Source organism: Gasterosteus aculeatus, chromosome 7, assembly GCF_964276395.1.
Source record: "Gasterosteus aculeatus chromosome 7, fGasAcu3.hap1.1, whole genome shotgun sequence".
Lineage (NCBI taxonomy): Eukaryota > Metazoa > Chordata > Actinopteri > Perciformes > Gasterosteidae > Gasterosteus > Gasterosteus aculeatus.
Genome location: NC_135694.1, coordinates 10,428,850 through 10,437,569, shown reverse-complemented (window position 1 = coordinate 10,437,569; position 8,720 = coordinate 10,428,850). Strand labels below are relative to the sequence as shown.

Below are 8,720 nucleotides of genomic sequence, written 5' to 3'. Positions count from 1 at the left end.
ACCGTGACATAGTATGTGAGACAGTATGAGAGACAGTCAGTGAGACAGTATGAGAGACAGTCAGTGAGACAGCATGAGAGACAGTCGATGCTCGGCTGCAGCGTGTGCTGTTCATCACGTAAAGTTACGGCTCCAGAAGGTCTTCTTGTAAATAAATGATTACTGTCTTCAGCATCGTACAGGACGTCATCGTGATGTCATAACGGGTCTCTGTGATCTCGGAGATCTATCTCCCTATAAAACGTTTATCTAACTGATATCGCTCCTTCATCAATGAGGAGGGGCGTGCTCTTTTTTTCCGGGGGAGTGGCAAAGTAATCCAGCAATGAACCTGCGCCAGAGCAGGTTCAAGTTTTGGGATGTGTTGCTATGGTGATTTAGCCAAACTTGCTTCGGGGAACCGGAGGAATAAAACCCAACAATACATTTGTAAAAGCATTTTATTATTCTTTAAAAAAAATAAAATTTACTATTGTCCATTGCCCGATCTTACATAGTACACGTGAGGAATTCTTTAAAAAAAAAAAAAAAGTACTATTGTCCATTGCCCGATCTTACATAGTACACATGAGGAAGTACTAAGTTCACATCATATTCATAGATGGACGCATATACACTTCCTTGATGTGTTTGGAACTAGTGACTTATAACATTGTGTCCAAAAGGATTTTTACTTCACAATAAAACATCAGCTGATCTGAAATGTTTGTGTATATGTGTGGTTTTTCAAAATTATACTTTTCAAAATTCAAAGTTTTGCAAACAACTCACAGCAGCGAGCTGACAAACAAAAGCCCTTCAAATAGAGATCCAATGAACTAACTTAATGACTCAGTGTATCTTAAATCCAAAGGCATGTTGACTCATCGTTCTGATGAGGGTCTTACATCTGAGTTTAGTTCTGTAACTGTTCTCTACGTCATCCCTTCCTTCCAGTTTCTTCCTTTCCTTCATATAGAGTGATCTCTCACATGCAAGCATAAACATACACCGATTTAGCTAAAAAGTCAGTTTGATGTAGATGACCTGTAATGTAATTTAACTTTTCCCCTTTGAACACAGTTAAATCAGTCTGAGGCGATTCCATAGCAAAGCCCTAAAGTAAATCAATCACATCTTTTGAGAATCTTTTCAGAAAGGAGCAACAGTTGCTGCTTCAACACGTAGTCACAAGAAAGAGAAAGTGATAAAATTACCTCAGCGTCTCATAGGTCTGCTTGGTACCCCTTTGAAGCACGTACACTCCTACAGCTTTATAGTTGAGTATTTGCATTCAGTCTCAAGGTTGTTTCTGTGTCTTCTAGATCTGCTGGTCTTTTGTTCTCTTACCGCCGCATATTGGATGTTTGATTCATTTTGTTCATCCAATCAAAAAAAGAAAACCCACAATATTGTACATTATAGACAATAAAACAGTGTCCTGAATCACTACTATGCCTGATTGTTTGAATAATAGAACAACAGTAATCTTACCTCTGCATTTGGTTTGACGGGAGCTGAACATCTTGCATGAAACTCTGAAGAAGAAAGAAAAGTTATGACACCATAAGAACGTGTGAAGTGAGCGCACACTGTCAGACACACAAAATAGTTGTTACAATACCTGTAACTTCACAGCGGTTTCTCTTGTTCATCATGCAAAGTAATGAAACCAGAAGGACATTAAGGATGATGGTAAAAGTTAGAGCTCCACTCAACAAATACACCAAGATACGAGAGTCCTTCTCATCTGTAGAGAAACAAAAACAGGAGACAGTACACAGCTTAAGTCTTAAGGGGAGACACAACAGTTGAATAAAAATAAATCAAAATGATTTGTATCACATATATGATATATTTATATATGATTTGTATTGCCTTTAGAAGTATTTTACTGACTATATGAATAGGAATAAATTACAAAACCTCTGATTGAAATGACTTACCTTTAAAGTCCAGCTTGGTCCCGTTTCCAAACAGAATGTGTCCACACGAGACAACAGCACAGTAGTAGGTTCCAGCATGAGACAAATTCAGGCTCTCCATCGGCAGGTTGTAGTCACAGGTGTGTGATGCTGTGTTGGGTTTCCTCTCACACTGATCAGTGCTGCCTCTATCAGTGTAAATGAGTGCTGGATGAGATTCTTCAGAGTCTTTGAACCAGTAAACACTGTGTTGTCCATCACAGGTCCCAGTTTGTACTGTACAGTTCAGAGTCACAGAGCCTCCTGGCTGGATGGTCTCTGATGGTGACTGATGGATTAATGTTGGGATGTTTGAACTAGAACCCTGTACACTGACAGTAGTTGTAACCAAGAAATCCAATTTGTGTGTATTACTGTTCACACAGTAGTAAGTAGCTAAGTCATTCATTTGCAGATCTTTTATCGTCAAGTGATTCCGATCATTTCCAGTATCCACTCTGAAACGTGGATTCTTGAATTCAGCATAAAATGTAGGTATTGTGAACCTGTTGTAGGATGAGATGAGCCTCAGTTTCTGTCCCAGAGTGTGTTTAAACCAGTAAAGCTTGGCTGCTGTACCGGCTTCACAAATACATTTCAACGTCAAGTTCCCCCCAGTTTGAACTGATAGAAAACTATTCCCTTGATGAACAGATGAGGAGGAATCCAGGTCGGTCGTCTGAACTGAAGCGATACAAGAGAAGAAGCGAATACACTTCATACTATGAATCAACTCATCTGAAGCAATGCCATCAGGAGTGGCCACACACTTTAAAAGATTCAAACTGAAGTCACAAAAACACAACTCACCTATTTTCCCCAAGAACAAACATGTCAGATAAAAGATAAACTTTGCAGATGTCATCTTGTTGAAATTATTGTGTTGAATGAGAACAATCTTCATCCCTTCTACATTTTTCACTCACAAGACTGTGTTTGATTGGCCAACAGAAAGTGACAGTACATTCTTCTAAGGAAACACGATCACATGCTCACTGCCTCCTATTGAGTCAAATTAGTTTATTGAGCAACTTGTTCACGTATTTAGATACATATGATTAAAACAACTTAAATCATAGTTGTAAATATGAAGGACTCATTCTAAAACACAATATTATATTGAGGTGATTACATTAATAACAACATATTAATTAAAAACGGCCCCCGTTTTTTTTTTTCAGAAATTGGATGTTCGGCGGAAGTGACCGAAATGAGTGACTGTCACGCTCAATGAGGGACACTTGAGAGCCCTGTATTGCCTATTCATTTCTCCGAATCCACTGAACTTGACCGCATATGCCTAAGTCCCACCCCTCTACCTGAGAATGGAGTTGGATTGGCTGTTAGTGTCAGGACAAACCAATTAAACACAGAAAAAACAAAGATTGCCATGTTTTACAGCTACCAGTTAGACTGTCAGGAATACCACACGTGCTGAATCGTGTACATATAAAACAAACTATACTAATTTGCATAAATTGCAACCATTGAACTGTAATATTATTCATATTTAATTAAAATACCTTTTTATCCACCTGTATCTATTTTTTACAGTTTTACATTAGATCAAATGTTTTAGAAATCTATACAGTGATGTCTAAATTTTGCTCCTTGGCTCATATTAAGGTGTATATATGTTTGACTGTGTGTTTGTGAATCTGTATGTGCGAATTAGTGTGTATCTATTACTCATTATCAGAAATGTGATCAATGAGGATGTAACGCACCACAAGAGACCAGAGTGAACTCAAGTGCAGAGCGCAGTTTTATTAGCGGGGAACAGACAAGGATCAGGCGTGGTAGTGTCCGGTGAACAGGCAGGGGTCGAAAAGCCAGGCAAGCAGGGAACAGACTGAGGCACCGTCAGGGAGCAGGCAAGGTAGTAGCTGGAGGTCAGGCGGGGGGTCGAGAGCCGGGAGCAGGCAGAGGTACCGTCGGGGGTCAGGCAGGCGTGAACGAGGTCTGGGACAAAGGAGAGGTCAATAACAGGTAGGCAGAAACAGGATATCTAGAGAACGCTCAGAATGTGATGGCAACATGCACAAGACTTCGCACCGGCCTCTGAGGCTTCGGCAGCTTAAATGCCCAGCCTCTCCTGATGAGAGACGAGCCACAGGTGCGTTGGTGGGAGTGGCCATGCCCGCTCAGTGGGCTGATCCTGAGTGGCACAAACCATTGTAACGTGCCACAGAGGGGTGACTGAGATCCCGAGCTCCGGACCTTAGTATTCCGGAGACGGGGAACGTCTGTTTGTGACAGAAGGTTGCATGCCGCGCTTACATTTCTGGTTAAAAGAAGGTATTAATAGACCAGATGGGATTTTTTACCATTTCCAGCTCATGTCTGCATCCAATGCTGTCACGTTTTTCATTCATTCCATGACTTTACACTAAAGAAATATAAAATAAACATCAATCGCATATTCATAATACACAAATAAAGTAATGTCTTATTTGGACACAGGAATAAAAGCCAACAATTTAAAATAAAACATATTATATTATAGTCCATTGACTGACCTTGCATAGTACACATGAGGAAGTGCTAAGTTGACTTGTTCATATTCATAGATGTATACATGTACACAGAGTTCCTGGATGTGTTTTGAACTAGTCTCTGTACCAGCAGGTAGGAGATCTGCATTTGATCAGTCTTCAATGTTCAGAAAAAGCTTGTGACATTTTGTTCAGCAAAACAGATGAACCAGGCACACGAGCAGTGGAGAACGCGTGTTGTGTTTTTGAAGCATTGCTGAGTGGTGAACCCAAGCGGCAAACTTTGTTTCTCAAAAGTGGAGCCAATGTGGAAGAACTTTGAACTTGGATTCATTCTAATGCCATCAGGGGATCTTGTGACAGCCACAGGGTTTTGTGTATAAAAAACCATAAATAGTGGGCTCAAAAGCAGAATATCTGACTATTCATCATTTACATTTATTATCAATACACGAAATACAATGAAGTTATTATTTCACACTTGAAAGAATTGTTAGTATTTCATATTCACTCATAACACTGTGTCCAAAAGGATTTTTACATCACAATAAAACATCAGCTGATCTGGAGTGTTTGTGTATGTGTGTGGTTTTTGAACACATCGTCCCACAACTACCATCATTATTTAATTTTTGCAAACAACTCACAGCAGCAAGCTGACAAACAAAAGCCCTTCAAATAGAGATCCAATGAATTAACTTAATGACTCACTGTATCTTAAAGCCAAAGGCATGTTGACTCAGTGTTCTGTGGAGGGTCTTATATCTGATTCTAGTCCAGTTCTTTTCCTTTCCTTCATAAAACAGTCTGGATTTGATGGAGATTCAACTTTTTTCTGTTAAATAGAGTTAAATCAGTCTGCGCCGATTCCATAGCAAGGCCCTAAAGTTACATGTCGAATCAACACATCTTCTCAAAAAGGTAGCAACAGTTGCTGCTTCAACACGTAGTCACAAGAAAGACAAAGTGATAAAATGACCTCAGCGTCTGCTTGGTACCCCTTTGAAGCACGTACACTCCTACTGCTTTATAGTTGAGTATGTGCATTCAGTCTCAAGGTTGTTCCTTTGTCTTCTAGATCTGCTGATCTTTTGTTCTCTTACCGCCGCATAGTGGATGTTTGACTCGTTTTGTTCACCCTAACAAAAAAGATAAACCACAATATTGCACATTATAGACAATAAAACCGTGTCCTGAATCACTACTGTGCCTGGTTGTTTCAATAATAGAACAAGAGTAATCTTACCTCTGCATTTGGTGTGGAGGGAGCTGAACATCTTGCATGAGACTCTGAAGGAGAAAGAAAAGTTCTGACACTATAAGAACCTGTGAAGTGAGCGCACATTGTCAGACACACAAAATAGTTGTTACAATACCTGTAACTTCACAGCGGTTTCTCTTGTTCATCATGCAAAGTAAGAAAACCAGAAAGACATCAAGGATGATGGTAAAAGTTAGAGCTCCACTCAAGAAATACACCAAGATACGAGAGTCCTTCTCATCTGTAGAGAAACAAAAACAGGAGACATTACACAGCTTAAGTCTTAAGGGGAGAAACAACAGTTGAATAAAAAGAACTCAAAAGGAATCTTACTGAGGTGATTATTACAATAAGACAACATAAAATGCTTTGCATGTATTGTATATTGCTGACTATATGAATAACAATTAGATACAACAGTTGAATAAAAATAATTCAAATTGATTTATATCACATATATGATATATCTATATTGCATTTGATAGTATTTTACTGACTATATGAATAGAAATAAATTACAAAACCTCTGATTGAAATGACTTACCTTTAAAGTCCAGCTTGGTCCCGTCTCCAAACAGAATGTGTCCACACGAGACAACAGCACAGTAGTAGGTTCCAGCATGAGACGGATTCAGGCTCTCCATCGGCAGGTTGTAGTCACAGGTGTGTGTTTGTGTGTTGGGTTTCCTCTCACACTGATCAGTGCTGCCTCCCTCAGTGTAAATGAGTGCTGGACGAGATTCTTCAGAGTCTTTGAACCAGTAAACACTGTGTTGTCCATCACAGGTCCCAGTTTGTACTGTACAGTTCAGAGTCACAGAGCCTCCTGGCTGGATGGTCTCTGATGGTGACTGATGGATTAATGTTGGGATGTTTGAACTAGAACCCTGTACACTGACAGTAGTTGTAGCAGTAAAATCAAATGTGTGTGTTTTACTGCTCACACAGTAGTAAGTAGCTGAGTCATTAATTTGCAGATCTTTCATCGTCAAGTGATTCCGATCATTTGCAGTATCCACTGTGAAACGTGGATTCTTGAATTCAGCATAAAATGTAAGGTTTGTGAACCTGGAGTAGGATGAGATGAGCCTCGGTTTCTGTCCCAGAGTGTGTTTAAACCAGTAAAGCCTTGCTGTACCGGCTTTGTGAAAACATTTCAATGTCAAGTTCCCCCCAGTTTGAACTGATAGAAAACTATTCCCTTGATGAACAGATGAGGAGGAATCCAGGTCGGTCGTCTGAACTGAAGCGATACAAGAGAAGAAGCGATTACACTTCATGATACTATGAATCAACACATCTGAAGCAATGCCATCAGGAGTGGCCACACACTTTAAAAGATTCAAACTGAAGTCACTAAAACACAACTCACCCATTTTCCTTAAAGACAAACATGTCAGATAGAAGATAAACTTTGCAGATGTCATCGTGTTGAAATGATTGTGTTGAATGAGAACAATCTTCATCCCTTCTACATTTTTCACTCACAAGACTGTGTTTGATTGGCCAACAGAAAGTGACAGTACATCCTACTCAGGAAACACCATCACATGCTCACCGCCTCCTATTGAGTCAAATTAGTTTATTGAGCAACTTGTTCACGTATTTAGATACATAAGATTACAACCACTTAAATCATAGTTGTAAATATGAAGGACTCATTCTAAAACACATTCTTATATTGAGGTGATTACATTAATAACAACATAATCATGAATATCGTATTCCATCCCTGCCAATAGATCACCTGAAATGTGACCCTGTTCCTTGTGTCCTTCTGAGAAGCCCTGTCTGCTCTCAATGGCTCATGAGGACATTAGACAGGGTCGTGGGTGGAGATACTCTGATGGGGGTTATTGTAATGAACCTGTTGTTCTATTGCTATTATTATTCGGGCGAAACTGCCTGAGCAGGAGGGGGGGTAGATTGCCATGACTTGGATTGAAAAGTTGAGTGAAAAGTAGCTTGCGAGCCGAAAAAGCGTGGGGACCCCTGTGTTAGACCTTCAACCACGGCGTTACTGCAGGCAGCAGCGCCCGCTTGAAAATGACTGTGGTCCCCCTGTCAGACCATCCGTGCAGCCAACCCCCGCCCCCCCAACGCCCCTGTTATACAGTGATATAGATATTAATATCTGCATGGTTTTACTTCCTTTTATATTACTAATTTTAATTGTTTGCATGTTTTAATTATTTGTGTGAGCTTTGAGTGGTTAACGTAGTATGTGGTTTTATTTGTTGCCTGTCTTATGTTTTTAACGAGGGACTGTCTCATGGTGCATCTTATAATGGTCAACAAATGCGTCCTGGGATTGATCCGCCCCTTTAGAGAGCCTGGTGTGGTACTGGGGCATTCGGTAGTACGGAGTGGAGGCGGTTAGGCAGATTTGTAACAAAGTATTGTGAACGGCCGTTTTAAAGACTTTTAGAAGTTCGTCAGCTTTTGGATTTTAAATTAGTAAGCGATGCGTCCATGTGGCGGGAATACCAACCTTACCTCTTGCCCGTGCTGGCCCAATTTCATGTCCTTTTTTACTTTTTTTAAGGAGAGATGCGCCTCTTTTATTGTGCTTTACGGCCGTGTGAAGTCTCTTGGACTGCTTCTAGTCATTTAGTTGTTGACTGTCTTTAACTGTAGTTTTGATGAAGAGTGATGAAGAGACAACCTGCTCTTGACCCCTGAAACAAACACACAAGTTGTTTCTTCCATACACTCGGTTTGTGGCAGCGTGCAAAATAAGCTGCGTGCAAAGAATATTCTGTGTTTTTTTGTCTCCACTATGTATGCAGAGCGCTCAACTTTTCTAAAAACCTTGGAGTGACATTTTGTCGGGGGGGACCATACGGCCGACGGGGGGGGGCCCCCGATTTTTTTTTCAGAAATTGGATGTTTGGCAGAAGTGCGTGACTAAAGACCGAAATGAGTGACTGTCACGCTCAATGAGTGACACTAGAGAGCCCTGTATTGCCTATTCATTTATCCGAATCCACTGAACTTGACCGCATATGCCTAAGTCCCACC

The 8,720-nt window shown here is 40.4% G+C and overlaps 2 protein-coding genes across 2 annotated transcripts; both read right to left on the bottom strand.

Annotated features, from left to right (window-relative positions):
- Positions 1 to 520: 520 nt before the first annotated feature.
- Positions 521 to 2,825, bottom strand: LOC120823054 (uncharacterized). Its single transcript, XM_078105692.1, has 5 exons — positions 2,754 to 2,825; positions 1,926 to 2,627; positions 1,604 to 1,729; positions 1,475 to 1,517; positions 521 to 1,366 (listed from the first exon to the last, which is right to left on the bottom strand). The coding sequence occupies exons 1-5, from the start codon at positions 2,806 to 2,808 to the stop codon at positions 1,246 to 1,248; spliced, it is 1,047 nt and encodes a 348-aa protein (XP_077961818.1). The 5' UTR covers positions 2,809 to 2,825; the 3' UTR covers positions 521 to 1,245.
- Positions 2,826 to 2,950: 125 nt separating this feature from the next.
- Positions 2,951 to 7,126, bottom strand: LOC120823056 (uncharacterized). Its single transcript, XM_078105691.1, has 4 exons — positions 6,244 to 7,126; positions 5,815 to 5,940; positions 5,685 to 5,728; positions 2,951 to 5,577 (listed from the first exon to the last, which is right to left on the bottom strand). The coding sequence occupies exons 1-4, from the start codon at positions 7,124 to 7,126 to the stop codon at positions 5,458 to 5,460; spliced, it is 1,173 nt and encodes a 390-aa protein (XP_077961817.1). The 3' UTR covers positions 2,951 to 5,457.
- Between the last annotated feature and the right edge of the window lie 1,594 nt (positions 7,127 to 8,720).

What these genes read in the sequence shown, in the direction of transcription:
- LOC120823054 (XM_078105692.1), bottom strand. Translation starts at nt 2,808, where the DNA reads ATGACATCTGCAAAGTTTATCTTTTATCTGACATGTTTGTTCTTGGGG. An exon ending in TTTGTTCTTGGGGAAAATAG is followed by an intron (nt 2,628 to 2,753) that starts GTGAGTTGTGTT and finishes GTATCGCTTCAG; the next exon opens with TTCAGACGACCGACCTGGAT. An exon ending in CCCGTCAAACCAAATGCAGA is followed by an intron (nt 1,367 to 1,474) that starts GGTAAGATTACT and finishes CTTTTTTTGATT; the next exon opens with GGATGAACAAAATGAATCAA.
- LOC120823056 (XM_078105691.1), bottom strand. Translation starts at nt 7,126, where the DNA reads ATGACATCTGCAAAGTTTATCTTCTATCTGACATGTTTGTCTTTAAGG. An exon ending in GACCAAGCTGGACTTTAAAG is followed by an intron (nt 5,941 to 6,243) that starts GTAAGTCATTTC and finishes GTTTCTCTACAG; the next exon opens with ATGAGAAGGACTCTCGTATC. An exon ending in CCTCCACACCAAATGCAGAG is followed by an intron (nt 5,578 to 5,684) that starts GTAAGATTACTC and finishes CTTTTTTGTTAG; the next exon opens with GGTGAACAAAACGAGTCAAA.